General features: G+C 39.4%; 1 protein-coding gene across 4 annotated transcripts in view; it reads right to left on the bottom strand.

Moving 5' to 3' along the window:
- LOC102062365 (neural-cadherin) overlaps positions 1 to 18,629 on the bottom strand; it is a 62,479-nt gene that overhangs the window by 23,481 nt on the left and 20,369 nt on the right. For 3 of the 4 annotated variants that reach the window (XM_074551117.1, XM_074551115.1, XM_026795303.2), the window contains exons 5-19: positions 18,173 to 18,284; positions 16,738 to 16,987; positions 13,866 to 14,008; positions 12,089 to 12,261; positions 10,938 to 11,106; positions 9,978 to 10,148; positions 9,274 to 9,446; positions 8,105 to 8,272; positions 7,663 to 7,912; positions 7,438 to 7,565; positions 6,402 to 6,588; positions 5,525 to 5,668; positions 4,124 to 4,407; positions 1,998 to 3,612; positions 847 to 940 (exon numbers count right to left, since the gene is read on the bottom strand). In XM_074551117.1, the coding sequence (XP_074407218.1) occupies positions 847 to 940; positions 1,998 to 3,612; positions 4,124 to 4,407; positions 5,525 to 5,668; positions 6,402 to 6,588; positions 7,438 to 7,565; positions 7,663 to 7,912; positions 8,105 to 8,272; positions 9,274 to 9,446; positions 9,978 to 10,148; positions 10,938 to 11,106; positions 12,089 to 12,261; positions 13,866 to 14,008; positions 16,738 to 16,987; positions 18,173 to 18,284 (4,061 nt within the window). The remainder of the gene's footprint in view (positions 1 to 846; positions 941 to 1,997; positions 3,613 to 4,123; positions 4,408 to 5,524; positions 5,669 to 6,401; positions 6,589 to 7,437; positions 7,566 to 7,662; positions 7,913 to 8,104; positions 8,273 to 9,273; positions 9,447 to 9,977; positions 10,149 to 10,937; positions 11,107 to 12,088; positions 12,262 to 13,865; positions 14,009 to 16,737; positions 16,988 to 18,172; positions 18,285 to 18,629) is intronic. The other variant, XM_074551116.1, reaches the window with a different exon arrangement.

The following is an 18,629-nucleotide window of genomic DNA, read 5'->3' as shown; positions in this document are numbered from 1 at the left end:
CTGATCATTCCATGTTCTCACATCTCTATCTGCAACAGGATAAGTTTGTATAAAATCTCTCACAGCATCTTCATTGGACACCTCAAAGGGCCAGAAATCAGCAATTATGGAAATATTCCATGACCATTATTATGGAACAGTGACCTCTTAGCATAGAAACAGGCCCAGGGGCTGCTGATGGACAGAAAGTCTTTAATTCTGGGCTGCATAAAGCTTTAAACTTTTAGTCATAGCACAGACTAAAATTCACTTCACATCCATTTTTTCCCTTTCAGACAGCATACAGTTACGCCAGAAACAATCTCACTCTATGATATGAACAAATAATATCTAAGTAGGAATTAAGGGTCCAATTCAACATTTCAATTAACAGAAAAAAACCTCCACTAATCTGAGTCATGGTTTTCACATGCAATTGTAAATTTAGCCATCAAAGGAGAGCACCAAATTCCCTTCCACTTTTGATGAAATTACTCCATTCTTTGCTTTTAAATTCAGGATTTGTATTCCAACAACCCTAACATGTGAAAGCAAGCATTAGGACTCTGTCTATTTTTAAATTGGAGCTTACAGAATGTGCATTTTAAAGTAAATTAACTATGACATCTGACTAAAAATCAACATCATGGTGTGATCCTGCATTGTCTTGGAAAAAATATTTAATGCAAAAATTTCTCAATACCTAGTAACTCAAATGAAAAAGAAAAAGAGCATTCGAAAGGTACATCCCTTAATACACTCAATAACCCTGGCTTTATGCACATCCTGAACACAGAGAAATACACGGTGAGAAAATAATTACAGAAGCATAAATATTACTCATTTTGACAGAAATACAATCCTCACTTGAGCAGTTTTCCTTCAGAGAGAAATGTTTTATTGTCCCAGTCATCCTGATCTGGTGCAAACACTTCCCCAAGCACTGTTGTTGACCATTTTCCTGTTGAGATAAATTATAATAAATCTGCATTTAATTTTTGCTTTTCAGTGTACTTTATATTCTGTGACATTCATTACTGCATTTATTATTTTCAGACTCCTGCTCGATTTAGTGATGGTTATGATCCAAGATTCTTAAAACAATGCATAGCCTGTCATATGATTTCTGCCAGTTCTGGCAATGTGAGCACACTGGAGATGCCACATGAAAGAAGAAAAGCTGGAAACAGCACAAAACAGCACTAGAATCATACATAAATACAACTCTCTAAAAAACTCTCAGACAAAAGCAAAATTAAAAATCACCACATCAGGAGTTAATTCCAAATGTTTCGTGCTACTCTCTTATTTTGAAGAGCACACAAGTGGAACCCAGCAAAAGAGGGAGAGCACCTTATGGGGTACAGCTGGGAGAGAAGGACATGATTGGGAAAAGGAAAAGGGCAGGAAGACACCAAGCTGGGCCAGGTCTTGTTGATTTTTCCAGGCCCTTGGAGGCTGGCACAGAAGTGGAATTTACAACTATATTTTCTAAAACAGCAAGAGGAACAAATCCAGGGAAAGAGACTTTTGAAATCCATAATCCATGTTCAGCAACATGGGAGATTTTTAAGGTTCAAATCTGGAGCCTAGCCAACCTGGATGCTTCATTCTCTCATTTCTACAGTAAGATCTGGTCACATCTTTTTTGTAATTTAGGCATACTAAACTCAGAAAATGTAACTGCAAAATACCTTTTGGAGGTGAACACTCACTAATGGAAAATATATCTTATGGGTTTATAAAAACACTGCTTTTACTGCAAGTTCAATATATACCTGTTTGCAGCTAACAGTTCTTTGGTAGATAATCTTCTACACACTAAGGTCTAATTTTAACAAGTGGAGTAAGTGAAATATAGTTCATTTACTCCACCTTACTTAGTAGTTTACAGAACAGCAGCTGCAGTTTTGAAGTATGCAAACCATTAAAGAAACAAATTAACAGACTGCAAGAAAGAAATTAATGTAAAACTCCACTATTTCATGAATCTGATCTCACATCCAGCTAGCACTTACCTTTGTAGCTGTACACATAGACCTCCTTGTGGCCAGACTCGTGGCAGTTGTCATTCTCATCACCAATTGTTATAGTCAGGGTGGTTGTGGAGCTCATGGCTGGAATCCCACTATCCATTATAATTATTGGCAGGTGAAACACCTTCTGCTTTTCTCTGTCAAAGGACCTCAAAGCTGTTATAGTTGCTGTGTTATTTCTGTTGTCAGTAAGAGAAAAGTCCAAGGAATTCTGATATTCTGGTGGCAATGAAAAGGTAAAGGGGGGCCCGTTTTCCTCAGCATCTGGATCAAACGCATGAAGCAGCTTTGAGGTGTGGTTCATATGCACTACCTCAGGCTTCAGTGTATTCTCCCAAACTACAGGCATGTATGGTGCTTCAAACCTTGGTCCATTGTCATTAATATCAAGCAAGTTAATTAACACTGTGACACTTCCACGGCGGGCAGGCGTCCCCTGATCTGCAGCTTGGACAATCAAAGCGTATTTCTGAATGGCCTCACGATCAAGTGCGCTTGCCACAACCACGTGACCAAACTGGTCAACCACAAACTGTCTCAAAGGGTCTGAGTCTGACTTTATAGAATAGATAATCTTCCCATTCAAATCAGAGTCCTTGTCTGTAGCCCTCACTGTGGTTACTGTAGTACCTACAGGCACATCTTCAAACACAGGGTTTGTCTGAATAAACTGAGAAGGGAAAGCTGGGCTGTGGTCATTTGAGTCTTCAACTTCAATCAGGCACACTGCAACACTAGAAAAATCCAGATCTTCCACAGTAACAGTAAGATTGAACTGTCTTTCACGGGCATTCTCAAAATCCAACTTTTTTTTCAGTCGAACAGTGCCACATTGCCATTCTTTGTCATTCTCAATATAGAACTTCTCATCTGGGTCTCCCCCAATGATACTGAACATTAACTCTGCATTTTCCCCAACATCCGCATCTGTAGCACACACCTGCAGGACTTCTGAGTCAATGGCACTGTTCTCAGGAATTGCTGCCTGCCACAGTTTCTTTGTGAATTTAGGGACATTATCATTGACATCTGCAACCCAGACCGTGGCAGTGCCAGTTCCTGTTAGCCCTCCCCCATCTCTTGCTTCAACAGTAAGGAAGTAACTTTCAGTCCTCTCCCTGTCTAGCAGTCCCCCTGCCACGTGGATGGTCCCAGTACTGGGATTGATGTTAAACATGTCAGTCCCAAACTCGTTCTTCACATTCTCAGTTATCCTGTAGGTCAGGACAGCGTTCACACCAACGTTTGGGTCATCACGATCCACTGCAGCCATCTCCATGACCAAGGTGTCTGCAGGAGAGTTTTCAAAGACATTCCCATTGCAGTCATCAGGCATGCACGAGAACGTGGGTGCATTGTCATTTATATCCCACACGGTGATGATCACATCTGCAAAGCCTGTGAGTCCTCCTCCACCTTCATCAGTGGCCAGCACAATGAACCTCCACAGCGCTCTCTCTTCCCGGTCCAGCCTCTTGTGGGAGTAAATGCTGCCTGTTTTCTCATCTATTGTGAAAATGTCACCTGCACCATAGCCATGCAAGGAATATCTCAAATCTCCTCCATCAACACCACTATCAGGATCACTGGCCATAACCTGCAATAGTTTTGAAAAACAAAAAAAACAAACATAGAAAGTGTGAAATATGCAGTGACTGCATCACATCCATATGCTGCTCCAGTCTAAAGGCGTTCAAGCAAAAGCATATGACTTGGTAATAACATGTGCATGCCAGGAAATAGCAAATCCAGGGACAATTCAGGGCAGGGAAATATGCATTTTTAACAATGTTAACAATTTTAGTACTAAAATAATATTATATTCTTCATACTCATATATGAATTCAAATATTACATTCTAATAGCTACTTTAAGTTGTCCATTATTTGCTTTTCAGGATTAACAAACGATCCATCCTGTTTACCCCACTTACTAGCCCCGTATATTTTTTTCCACAAAAGTCCATTTCTTCTCTTCAATGACAAAAAAACTTAGTCAAAAGGAACTTCATTAATATCTATGTGCTGAGTTATTTTTAACATAATTGTACCACAGTAATCTGTGCTCTTTCATTGAAATATTATAATCTGTGGAACTGCATACACTACCTGAAGTACAAAGACTGGCAGCGAATCCAGCTCCTCAATTATACTTCCATAGTATTCATTGATAGAAAAAACTGGAGCCTCATCATTCTTATTCATGATGTTGATGATGATAACTGCATAATCCTCCCATTTCCCATCAGAGGCCAGCAAGTGAATCTCATACATTTTTGTTTCTTCATAGTCCAGTGGCTGGGCAATGACAATGGCTCCTGTTTCTGGATCTACATCCAGCACCCCTCCTGTGTTTCCAGCTGTGATCTGATACCGTAGTTTAGCATTTGTTCCTGTCAAGTACCAACAGCATCAGAAAACACACATTTCTTGAAGTAGGCTGATGGTGAGATGAAGTACAAATCACACAATAATTGATTAGTGGTATTATTTTTATTTTATCATTTTTGTGGTCTTTTAAAACGTGCATCTATGTCAGATTACTAAGCAGCATTTTCAGTTCTGGTGTGTCCAACTGTAGTTTGTCTCTATAAAATGTATCTATGCAATGAAGTAATAATTCTGTTTTGACTTTATTTAGAGGGCAGAAATGAAGTGCCATATATCCATCACATCAGGTCCCCTGTCCTTGAGCAGATTTACAGGCAGCCTAAGTCCCAAACTAAAAGTTCCTTGAGTAGGAAATCCTTCTGCAGCACATCTTCACCACATTTGCCTCTGCCTCCTACAGAGTGGGAGGAATCCAATGCAGTCAGGATTTCCTTGCATTTCACAAACATACAGAGAACAGTCCTTGGGACTTGTGCAACAACAAAAAAACAGCAGTGATTCACCATATAGGGAAGCTGAATTAACAGTGCTCCAGGGTCAAAAGATGGAAGCATTTACTGATCCCTTTCCCTTTTATGAGCACTGGTACTCATAGTACCAGTAGTACTCAAAGCATGAGTACTTTTACATGATTAGTGGCTGAATTTCTGGCTGATTTGTGGATAAAACAGTGTAGCTAAAATTCATCATATGCATTTAGGAAGTCTGGATTAAAATAAAACAAACAAAGCAAACACAAACTATACTGTCCATCATTGAGGAAGCAAATGAATCTCACTGAAATGAAGTCTGACTTATTGTAGCTAACCAGGACATTTTTATTGGCACTTATTTGTAAGAAAATTATCTGATCTATAAAAAATTTGTATCTGTGGGCACAGAAATTATCTCCTATCATCTCACATTAGTGCATGTCTCCTGAAATAAGAGATTGTGCCTCACAGCTCACAGCTATGAACTAATGTTCATGCCTGAGCAGTGCACACTTAAAGAAGTTTTAAAATCTGGGGACAGAAGGACATTTCCTTTTCTCACACCACCAACTATGCCTCGGAGTGCTGAGATGAATGAAACTGATTCATATTTTGGAGAGAGCTGTGGGGGATTGCAGTGCTTTACCTTCATCCTCATCGCTGGCAGTGACGGTGAGGATGGTGGAGCCCACATCCTGGTCCTCGTCCACGCTCAGCTCGTAGATGCTCTGCGCAAACACGGGCTGGTTGTCGTTGACGTCGCTGACGGACACGCGCACGTACGCCGTGTCTGCAGGGACAAGAGCCACACACTCAGCCCAGCTGTGCCACTGCTGTCACCTGCAATCCTTTCACCTTCAATGGGACAAATGTGCAGGCAATGCAGACACAAACCCTTAGGGCTGTGGGCTGCCTATATACCAACAGTACTCAAAAGCACTCGGGTATCAAATAAATGTCACATCCAATTTGTTCCAACACATACTACATGAATAATCGAGTCATTGATGCCTAATATGACAGTTGTACAGTGTTTAGTCATAATTTTTTTGTCCTGAAGCCACAAAATTTTAACTTTTTATTTAAGCAGAGCGATCAGTGAAAAAAGGATTTTCTATCTTGCATATTCCTGTTCCATAATTACTTTTAATTGAGTACCATACATATGCAGTGCTTTGAGAAACACTTGCCCTGCGCAAAGATTGGCATCCTATAGATAATGGCACATCTTTGCCAGCTAGAAAACACTCTCTAAACTCTAAATATGAAGGTCTGTAGTTTTTTTTTTTTTTTATTTCAGAACAAAAATCTTGCTTGATCATCATGCAAAGCTTATCTTCCAGCTCTAACACAACTGTTGCACAGCTAAACAGTAAAAAAGCCACCACGAAATGAGAACAGGCACTCTTCCACAAGACATGAAAAAAAAAAAGGAAATTACCATTTAATCTTGTATTCCAGAACTTCTGTTTTCAGACACAATCCAAGTAATATCACACTTACCACAGCCATCTGTCCCTTACCAGAGTTTGGCTTCCCATGCTTTCCAGGTCGAGCTGACTCAGAGCCATCCACTGACTTGACTTCCAGGAGGTAGGAGCCCTTCTCCTCTCTGTCAAACACTGAGGTGGTGTAAATGGAGCCTGTCTGGGGGTCCAAGCGAAAACAGGTGTAGTCTCTGCCACTGTCATGTAACAGGGAGTAAGTTATCTACAGGATTGAAAAGAAGTTGTTAATACTTTCCTGTTGATGAATAGGTCACAACTAGAATAGCACTTAAAGAGAGGAAGAACTGTCCCATGTCCAAGTACTTGATCAGGCCAAGGAAACTGGGTAAAACTGCAGCTTCAGCAATCTGGTCTAAAGCCAATTAACTTCCTTGACTGCTGATCTGTAAAGGAAAATAATTTGTCTAATCAGCTCCTGATTTCACTAGCACATGTTTGTACAGTGCTTGTGCTGCAGCACTCAAACTCAGCTAAAGATCCCAAGTAGTTCTACAACATCCACAGGTGAGCTGCATTTGAACCTGCTCAGGATCACAGACCCTGTTCTACCCTCTATTATCTGCATGGTTTTGTGACTTGACTCCAGTTTGCAGTCTTGTTCTAAGGATGTATCTATTTTCAATTTGTTTATTCACCAAGGAATACATCCTCTTTGGGTTTTAACTTGCCATATTTTGTAAGGATTCAGTTTGTAGTACTGCCAATGATTTCCAACTCACAGAAGCTTTTAACACAGCTTTTCTTCCATCCATTTATCCAATCTCATTGTAGGTCTATGTAGAACTTTCCACACAAAGGAATTCTACAGCAAGCATTTCAACTAAGCTACAGGCTGTGTAAATATTTCCTCTTTGTTTTCTGCCTCACACCTACTAGTTTTAGTTGCATTTTTCACCTGGCAACACAGAGAAGCATGTAATTATCTACTTTATTTCATTCTACATTAGTCATCCCTTTTCTAGGCTGCAGATTTCCAGACTATTTAGCCATTGCTCCTGCAGAAGTCATTCCACAGCTTTGCTCAGGGGAGAGGAAGGTGCCACTTTCTTACCTCCCCATGCTGACCAAGGTCGAGGTCTGTGGCAGACACCTGAGTGACAAACGTCCCCACCTCAGCCCCCTCTGTTACTGAGGCCTCATAAATGGATGAAGTGAAGAATGGGACATTGTCATTGACATCTAGAACATCAAAAAGAGCACACAGAGAGAAAACTATAAAACTTTAAAGTCAAACAGTGCAGGATTATACTGTGGCACCACTGAGCAGCTCACCCACCTGTGACATTGACATGGACCGTGGTGAATGCTGCCAGAGGAACTGCAGCCACGTTCTGAGCTCGCACCCGCAGCTGGAAGCTCTTTGTTGTTTCATAATCCAGGGGCTCAGCTACCAGGATGGAAGCAGAGCCATCGTGTCTGTTTGGAGTCAGGTAGAAACGCACGGGCATGTTGGTCTCTGGGACAAGCCCCTCTTCCAGGCTGTAAGTGACACGGGGATCTCCAAGGGGAGAAGTTGCTTTGATTGTCTGCACAGTTCAAAAAGTGTGGGTAATCAACCCTTCTGCAAGTACTGCAACATTTCTAAAAGCTTTTGTTTTCATTCTCCCAGATATTCAGCTACAGAACACAAAACTCTTATAAAAGCTCACTATTTAAGCAAATAAACAATGTTCAGTTACTCTGCAGCCTGAGAGCTACAGACAGACAAACAACCTTACCAAAATTGAGGCATCCCGTGTCATATTCTCTGGAATAACAACTTCATAGCTGTCTCTTTCCCACTGTGGAGGCTGGTTTTTTGCACTGGTTACAGTTACAGCAAGTTCAACTTTACTGCTCCTGTTGCCTCCATCTGTAGCAGTAATCTCTCGAATTATAGATGACTTCTGAACAGTAAAAAAGGTTTTATTACAGAAGGTTTTGAGCAGGCCTCCGAAATAAATTAATACACACAATTAAAGGTACACTTAAAAATAACCTTCACAGAAGAAAAAGATCTAAAGATGAACTCAAAATATGAACTAGGCGTAAATTTGATGAAAAATTCTATCTATGTTACTTAAGAGGGTTGGAAGATTTTGCTATGTGTCTCAATAAACCTAAGCAAACGTGACACAAAATTTAAAACCAAACAAAACCAAAAAATCTCCTTTTGAAGGACCTGTTGCAAACTGTTAAACTTGCCTATTAACAGTTCCTGTTATTAGGTCTGTAGGGTTCTTAGATTCATTAAAGAAAATATATTAAAAGGATACATCTTCACCAAAATTTTGTGCGTCAGTTATTTCGAAGTTCAATTTCAGTATTAAAAGTATTTATTTAAAGACTGACATCTACAACAATAGTTCAATTTCAAAACAAATTACTTTAAAACCTGAAAATATCCAACTGCTTGTATAGGTATTTAGAAATAGCTGAAACTGATCAGTTTTAGATAACTACATGAATGATGCTTTCACCTTCCTGAGGGACAGCTATGCTTAATGCACCACAACTGACATATGTCAAGTTGGGAATCTGTATCAGGACTAAAATGTCCCACTTGTTCCCATTCAGGTTTGTGTCTTGACTCATTGCCTGTAAACACAACAAAGTGCTACACCTGGGTCCTTGCTCCTCTGCTTCTCAGCCCTCCAGCCCTTGGAATCAGCATGCCAGAGCCAGGGAAATGGGCAGAGCAAGTCTCAGAGGCAGTGCTGGGGCTGCTGCTTCCCAGCTGAAAGCAAGCCTTGCTCATATGCAATGAGCAGCTAAAAGCCTTAGGCTCATGTTTAATTTAAATAGATGTATTGATCCTTTAACCTGAGGGGTAATCCAAACTCATGACCTCAGTCCCTCCTATGATATATTGAAATATTCAGCTTAAAAAGGAAAGCAAGCACCACACCTGAGATATGGGTTGGTTCACAAACACCCAGCCTGTGGTAGGGTTAATCTGTAAATAATTTGGTTCATCACTTGCTATGGAATATGTGATGGCAGCATTTGAGCTGTAGTCATCATCACGGGCTGCAACACGCAGGAAGCTGGTCCCAACTCTTGTGTCCTCTCTAAGGAAATCTAATGGAAGGGAAGGATATTTCAAATTGATCATCAATTTGCTAAACTACCATGGACATTTTAGTAAGTCATAAAGAAATAACTGCCATACATTATTACTCTAGTATAATTTTCTCTTCCTTGTAACAATAGCCACATACACTGAGTATTTTAAATGGCTGCTATCACTCCAGAGCTACAGACCATGTCTGAACTTCATATTACCCCATCCATAACCTGGAATTCTTATTCCTTATAAGATACTTCTTTAAACTGTATTTTAACCCAGAGAATAATTGCTCTGTATGAATGACATGGCTATTGTTTCAAGGAGCTTTCCCTTAAGGCAGGCCTATGAGCCAAGGCTGTACATGTTACATAACACATATTACAGTGAGTAACAGCTCTGCAATAAATAAGCAAAGTGCATCTCTGGATGCACCAAATTTGTCACACGTTCTACTGCCAGGATAGGCAAAAACCCAAAAATCAGAGACATGGGGTACGCTCACACTCAGGGCACTGAAACTCTATCCAATGACTCTCAATTACATTCATAGTGGGTGTTTTCAAATCTGGGGTCATTGTCATTTTGGTCCAGGATGACAATATTGATCTGACATATCCCAATGAGTGGCTCCGCTGCCTGATCTGTTGCTGTCACAGTGATGGGATATTCCCTCTGCTTTTCTCGATCAAATACCTGAACAGTTGTCAGAACTCCTGAAAACAAATTAAATATCAAAGAGTTAAAATTCTGTGCATCTGGCAACATTCTTCATGCAGATGTTTCTTTTTCTGTCAATACATTGGGATACAATGCAGTAGGTTATGTACACCTATAACATCAGGTTCAAGGATCCAACCCTGAGATTTTACAATTGCAACAGCTGACATTTTACTGCTCAGACAGACTCCAGACTCAAATTTTAGTTACATTTGCATCCACAAACGAGAGGAATTTGAATTAGAATGGAAGTGTAATTTAAGTTTAGAAAATGGAGATAAGTACAAACTAAGAGAACGAGTTTCTCAAAAAATTATTTATTTTGAAGAGCAGTAAGTACAGGGTAAAGAAATGTTTCATATCTTTTATCCTCCAGAAATTCAGCCTGAACTTAGTTTTGGCCTTCTAAGATTTAATTCCTTTGCTGTTTGTAAGACTGCTGTCATTTGGATAAATCACTTATATGCCATTAGCAATGTTGCAAGGTAATGTACACATAACATAGGTTTGTTTGGGTTTTTAAATCCAGTTACAAAAGCACACAAGTTACTTCACAAAGCAGAACTGCCACATTTCAAGGAAAACATCAGTTTTAGTTCAGTACTGGACATGTATGAAACTTAATTTCATGGAAGACTTGTTCATGCAGTTAATAGAGTTTGTATTTGGTCTGCAGTCAAACCACTAAATGAAAAACATGAAGTCTGATTTTATCTAAGCCTTTTCCCCAACAGTGTCCCCAGCTGGTTTCTCTATGCCATTACCAGCACTGACATTTGCTTTACCTGTGTCAGGGTGGATGCTAAATGCTGGTAGGACACCATCTCTGTGCATCAAGCCATATTTCACTATTCCATTGACCCCTTCATCAGCATCAGTGGCTTCAACCTGCAGAACAACAGTCCCTGAAGGCTGATTTTCCAGGACAGAAGCATGTTCCCGATAATACTGGCACTAAGAGAGAGAAGGAAAAGAAAGAACAATTTAAAAAAGAGAAAAATCAAGGACTTCCCTTGCCATTTGATTTAAAGATATGCTAGCAGGAGGAAAAGAATTATTTAGCTACACTCCCATTGCCATGCTTAGCTGTTAAAGCTTTATCTTACCATCATTAATTTAAATTTCCCTTGCTATTTTGTGGTTATACAAACAACACAAAACATGAGGCCACTAAGCCTTTCCAGCTAATGAAAATATTTGGAGAAAAAGTTAAGGTTGATTCTAAATGCAAATATTTTTCTATATTAGCAAAGGTCTAATAAAAAACGAGGGCACACACTTGCCCAAACCACAGAATTGTTTTGATCAAAAAGGGATTTCTACGCAAAGTAATTTTGTCAAGGAGAGGCTACTGAGAATTTCTAAGACTGACATGAATAGTTGCTGACTTTTCAAAATATGCTACATTGCTCATCAACATCTGAGCCATCAGCACCACACCTGAATATAGAAAACAGATCTTTAATGTGAATTAACATTCTGAAACCAAATTGAAACATTGATTTTTTACAGTTCTTCACTGTTTAAGATAAAACTCTCATTCTTCTCTCTTTCTTTAGTTGCAGACACACAATCAGCAAAGGAAACCTGTGTAATTTAGAGAGGTGTTCTGGAACAAGCCCACTGCACAGACAGCTATCCCTGTGTACTCCTGCTCACATGGGATCTCCAGAAGTGTTTCACTTGGCCTCACCCTCTGAAATGCCAGGGATGAGCTGTGGCTCAGGGAACAGACAGGAGCTCACAGGAGCTGTGCTGCCACAGGAGCAGAACAAACCCTGAAAGCCTTAGGGAGGGATGGAAAAGGAGGAGAAGACAGGACCCAGAGGGAAGGAGAGCACCTCCTGAGCAGCTCACCTGCTGCACACCTGCAGTACCAACAGCACTAAAACATTTTGCACAGTCCAGTACAAATGCCAGAGGCTCATATATTTACCTTCTGAAAGACAGGTTTGTTGTTGTTGACATCATCAATTCTCACAACAACCTGGGCAGTACTTGTGAGAGGATGGGGCCCTCCAGAGGCATTATCATCAGTAGCTGTGACATTCAGAACATATTCTGTCCCCTGCAGCTCAGGAAATGGGCTTGCACGAAGTCTAACCAGCCCTGTAAAAACAACAGGTTGTGGGGATTTGCTGCATTAACCCATTCCCATTATCCTTCTCACTAGTGAACATGACAACAAAGTTAAGTTTCAAATACTATAGAATTAATTGGCAAAAAAGTACTTATACATGATTTTCTATATTAAAACTGTGGAGCTAATCCCAAGAGATGCTATCAATCAAATGTTTAAATGCTCTGACCAAAAAAATCTGTTTCTCACAAAAAAGATCTTCAGAAGTGTCATGTATATTAATGCTCTAGCTTTTAGACACTTTCAAAACCTTTGTTCCTCTTCAGGTGCCAAAGAATCTGTAGAAATTTAACTCTTGGAACCTGCAACTCTATTTGTAAGTCAGAAAGGAAGTGAAGGGGCTCACAGTAAACTCAGAGTCATGATTCAATGTTTGCAAGTTACCTGCAGACTGTATTTTTGGGAATGTTTCAGAATCTAACATTAATATTGCAAAAACCATGATTGCATTGAAATTAAAATTTCATGTTAAGTGAACTCTATGAAGTAAAGTGAAGGAATAACTAAGGGCAGCTTCCTCCTTCCTATGTATTCAATGCTTCTGCTTTGGAAAACCTAAGTTCAGATTTTGATTGCAGTTCAAAATACAAAGTAGTTTAACTAAAGTTAATTAAGTTACTTCAATCCTTCAATGGGATTTCAATTTGTTTGCCTGTTTCAATCTCAAAACATCCTCTTCTGTTTTTACAAGCAATCAACAGCAAATAAATCCTATTAATTTAAAGGGATATGCCAACCTACTCAGATGTTGGTGTTTGTGCATTTATTTTATTTATTTTTTTTTCCTAATGAGGACACCAATGTGGTGGGAACCTTTTTCTTCTCATGTTTTGAAAATATGTGACTACTGAAAATAACTAAAATGATGTAAGCACTGGCATTTCAGAAGAAGTGCCTTAAATCTCAAAGTATTTCTCCACACATCTTTTTTTCTCATGCATGCAGTATTCTTGGCTAAACAACACAGGTGACTGATTAATCTTAAATGAAAAATATACTTCATTAGTTCAGATTTTATGTACTTTTAACTTCACTGAAATAAAACAGTGGTAGTCTCATTCCACCTACAGACACTTCATTTTGTGTCAGCACAACATAGATAAGTTCAGCCAAGAAATGTTTGCTCTCACCAGCATAATCAGGACATTGACACAAGCACGGGGTGGGAAAAGCCTCATTTAAAATCCCAGATGACCAGTTTCTTATATTAAATTCTATTCAGATATCTGTCTGACATTTTGGAATGTCATCCTGTTATCAATAATAACATTCTCTATTAATTTACTGTTTCTTAAGTGACCTGTTATCTATAATAATGCCCTCTATTAAGTTACTGACTGAAAGCAAACACTAAACAGGTAAGAGAGGTCAATTATACACAGATTTGAGGAAATTATACAATTTTTTATCATTATAAGAGAGTATATGCATTCTTTCCCTTGCACTTTTTAAAATTAAGCTTCAAAGACAGCATATGTTATTTAGTTTATCCAGATAATAAGACCAAATTCAAGGTGCATCACAACAGAACCAACATTATGACCACAGCAGCAAAGAGCTAACACACAATTACCTTTCTTAGGGTCAATAACAAAGTTCCCTCTCTCGTTCCCAGACAGAATATCATATGTCACACCATCTCCATCAGGATCAACAGCATTAACTGTGGCAATCAGTGTGTTTGGGCCTGCATCTTCAGAAACAAAGCTCCTGTAGCTGTTAAAAAACCCAGACAACAGCACACTCATTAATATAACCAGGAATATATACAGAACTAAGCTTTACAACACCTAGTTGTTCAAAGGGCACTGAAGAATTTGTAATTTTCTAATACAATTATACTGACATGATGCTTTTTTGTTAAGCAGTGAAATGATAGCATTGATGATCTATCCAGCCATCCACATCCTTCTGTTGTTACCCCCACATTTCCCTCCAAACTTTCAACGGCCTTGAAGATGAGCTGTGCAACAAGACTTGTACTAAATGAAGAATTCACTTGGTTTTTTTTAGTTTAAAAATTGAGCTTCCTGATGCACAGACTCCAAGCTAACATTTACTAAGTTAAAGCAGTTCCAATCACAGCACTTTTTGACAGAAGCCCTCAAAAGACTTTCAGTGCAGTCCTTGCCCCAGCAGGACTAAGATGAGAGGGAGATGTGGAGGATATGTGCATAATGTCAGTTTTATAAAAATCTCTGCTCAAGTCCAGACACATCACTGACATTGTAAGCTCTTAAGAGGCATTATCAGCCTAAGCTTAATGCTCTCTGGAGTAGAAAAGCCCCCTGCTTTAGCAAAGTCCCAAATATTTATTATTTTATCTGCCTGCATTGAGCAGTGGCAGACTAAGCACCCACCAGGGCTGCCCACAGGAGATATCCCAAAGCTCAGCTGTAAGAGGAACTGCAGCTGGCTGGATCCACCAGAACACAGATGCACCACTGGGTTAGTGCTCATGGACACACTGGCCAGATGCTGAGAACAGCAAAAAATTGAAAGGAAAAGAAAATGGATGCACAGGAAACCTCTTCCTTCACTTTTGTTGTAGAGATTTGTGTGTTTCCTATGAAACCTCCATAGAAACAGCTTCTTTTCTTCCCTCAGTTTTATATGCAATGGAGTAAGAGAAGTAAATCATTCTGGTTGAGCTCAGTCACAAACCTCGAGACACTGTCTTAACTGTGCATCTTAATAGCAAATGAACAATAATACTGATATTTTTTTACATGAAATGCAGGGAGAGTGGAGTTCAGAAGAGATCTCTTAAAAAAGAGAAAGTAAAAACTGACAGCATGAAAGAGAGTGGTAGCCTTAAGCATTTCCTAACTGAGCTAAAGAATAACTGTGATGAAAGAGAGCTCATGGCAAGGAATCAGGAGTTCATACTGGGCTGTAAATCTGTTTGAACAAAGGGCTAGAAGGACAACATCATCTCCTAGATTTGTATTAGCCTGCCACAGAGCACAGCATTAACTGCAAACAGTCTCTCAACAGGCCCCAATTTACATGTGTTCACAATGATTCCATTTCATGGAAAATTTCAACTAAATTCTGTCTGAAATTTACCTCTGGGTTGAGGATTTTTTCATAACAGGAAAGATAAAGAAAAATCAAAGCCTAGGTAACCAAAACCTTGAGATAATTTGTATTCCAGGAGATGAATTCAATTCCAGTGCCTATTTACACATACACACAACAGTAGTTTCCCTGCTACTGCACAGAGAACAGAAAAGCTTCTTGTGAAGGTTTGGTAATTTCAAATAATCTTAATTTTAATCATATTCTTCAGTAAACTTTAAGTACAAGAGCTGGCAGGGATTTTTTTTAAACTATGTTTTCTGTTTCCAATTTGTTAGAGATGTTTACAGCATTTTAAACAGTATCACTGGCTTCTGATTAAAATATTAGGAACAGATGCAGATAAATATTCAATATCTCTGAATAGTAAAAGAAATTAAATGATGAAAAATAGGAAGAGTGAGAAACATAACTTGGTTTATTTGAAAATATAGATAAATCCAATAATAAATTCCAAAAGATCAAATTTTCCAAGTCATATCTCTTCAGCACTGTTTAGAAAAGAAAGAAAGGCACAAAGATTTTGAAGCCAGAGGTTATCTGTACATAAAACAAGGTCTGTCAGAAAGCTTTGATGTTTTGTTCAGCTAAACCCCAAGCTTAACATCACTGAAATCTTTGCTTTGGTTTTGTTCTGGGCAACTTCTACTTTTAAGAGTAGAAGTTGGTGCAGAAACTGACTGGAAATTCCATTGCTAAGCCTCAGTGCAAGTTTTTAGCACTTCTGGCATTGCTTTGGATGCTGCTGAGTCCCAGCTATGGAAGCAAAGTGCTTACAAGTATTTAGAAGAAAAAAATATATACATACAATTTGTAGGGGATGGAAAGTGAAATTAAGTGAACTCCACTTAATGGCACTTGTGGGTTTTGTAATTCAGTTGCCATTTAGGATTGTGTCATCTAAGCATTTTTCTTTGACAGCTATAAACCAGGGATGCAGACTGCTGACTCTAAGTTTAAACTGCCTAATTAAAAGGCAGAATTCCCCCATGTCTCTAGATGAGGGCTGATGGCAACAACTCTGTTGCCTGTTTTTTCTGCCTGATTTCCTTTGGTGGTGGAGGGGCGCTCCTGAACTGTATAATCTGAAAAGATTGCACCATATCTTTCAGTACACACTGGAAAAAATAAAAGTGCATTAAAGAGATATAATAATAATAAATAAAAATGTAATAAGATATATTGTTTATATACTACCTTTTTTTTTGTTGCAAGTTTCAGAGTCATAATATCACCCCACAATTGTCAGACCAGCTCTCAGCTTTGATTGAACCAAAGCCAATTGCCATTCTGTGATCACCCATGCAACCAAAACACAAAAAGCAACAGTAAAAGATAACAGAGTCTGAAGAATATGTATTTACATAGTCTGAGAAAACTCAGGTGCTTCATCATTCACATTGGAGACATGGATCCTAACAGTTGCTGTGCCAGTCCTGGGCTCTTCCCCCTGATCCACAGCCATAATGATGAACTCATAGAGGTGGTTGGGGCGCTCATAGTCCAACCTTGTGGCTGGGAAAACAGTGCCGTGAGAGGTAATGCTGAAATCTTGGCTCAGAGTGTAATACAGCAGCTGGGCATTCTCCTTGGAATCACAGTCAGTGGCTGTCACTGGCAGAAGAGAAGAGAGAGACATTGAGTAGATCAAAGTTAGTGAATTGGAATGGTAAGTGCATTTACCAGTACTGTGACAGGATTTGCCTTGCCATGTGGTGTGTGAAATCAGTCAAGAACTCTGCTGTCCCTTGTGCTTTTTAGTGAACTCACCCTTACTCAAAAATAGGTAATTTAAAAAACCAAAAGTTAAGTCCCTGGGAGAATTTAGATACTAGACCTTGACTTTGGTAAAGAGTCCTGTACCAGCAAGAATGTATTCTCACATACAGAAGTATATTCTCATGTCCACCTGACCTACACTGCTGACTCAAAATCACTCAGATCATACACTGGGAAATTAAAGATGGGACATTTACATATATTATTCAACTGATGCCCATTATGTGTTTGTCAGATTCTATTCATAACCTACAAAAATCTATGCTAAAAGCACAGCTACCAGTCTAGTGACTAATAAACTACCATTAGTCCAGGATAAATCACTAAGCAGAACAACAGGAGGTTATAAAAGCCTGTTTACTAGGGAAAAGCAATTTTCCAGCAGTTGAATTTCCTTTTCCCCCCTCAAGTTTAGAGAAAGTTTATGTAAGGGTATAAAACTAATACAAGGCCCTTGTACATCTGCTTAATAGACACAAATTTGTTTTCTTGCTACACTCTACAGAGCACCACTACTTGAAGCTCAAGTTCTTGCTCTCCCTGGGAAGAAGCAAATTCTTGTCAGGCATCCAAACAAAACCTCACACAGAACAGTTAAAGTGTGCAAGAGGCTGTTGATGTAAAAGAGCAGAACTCCTACAGCAAGCCCACACAGGACTCTCAGAGACAGGCAGAGAAGGAGAGCTGAGGTGTCCATAACTCCAGGATCACTCTCTTCCTCCAAGAAAGGCAGCAAGACTGCTACTATGAGCCTGCTGCCATAATACCAACCACAACAAAGTTCTGTTACTTCAAAATTCCACAAAGAAAATCTGTTTCCTTTGCATTCCTGTCCCCCAGAATTGCTTGGGCTGTGGCACCAGTAAATAACTCTGACATGAATCTACAAGGTGTCATTTGCCTTCAGAGAGCTGCAACAACCCACGCTGGGACAAGTAATTTTGCTTTCTGAACTGAATTCTAAGTGGTGCAAGGGAGAAAAATGCAGTGAATACAATAAATGGCTCCAGGAGCACTCACCTTGGAGAAGTGCAGTTGTCATAGGAACTGTTTCAGGAACACCAACTTTGCTGTAAATCGACTGATGAAATTCGGGGGCACAGTCATTCACATCTGTGATTACAACCAAAACCTTAATGGGGAAGAGGGGAATGTTAAACAGCAAAGTGAATCAAGGGAACAACCTCACTGCTCTGGAAATACCACATGGAAGAATTTCCCCAAAAATATCCTTGAAGTCTTCAGCAGCTATAGGATGAGACATTTTTCTTAGATTGCTCTTTTTCTGCTGAGTGCCACTGAAATATTACATTCCAAGATACTAGCAATTGCCAAGTCCCTGACCCTGCAGCAATGTTTTCCACTCACCCTTCATCTCCATTGATTATTCCTTATTACTAGTTTAAAGGAAAATGCACCATCTGCTTGCCAAGCACCCTTTTTCCATTATCTTATCTTGCAACACTTCTGTGATTTG

This window comes from Zonotrichia albicollis, chromosome 13 (genome assembly GCF_047830755.1).
Source record: "Zonotrichia albicollis isolate bZonAlb1 chromosome 13, bZonAlb1.hap1, whole genome shotgun sequence".
Lineage (NCBI taxonomy): Eukaryota > Metazoa > Chordata > Aves > Passeriformes > Passerellidae > Zonotrichia > Zonotrichia albicollis.
This window is presented reverse-complemented; position numbering and strand designations above follow the sequence as displayed.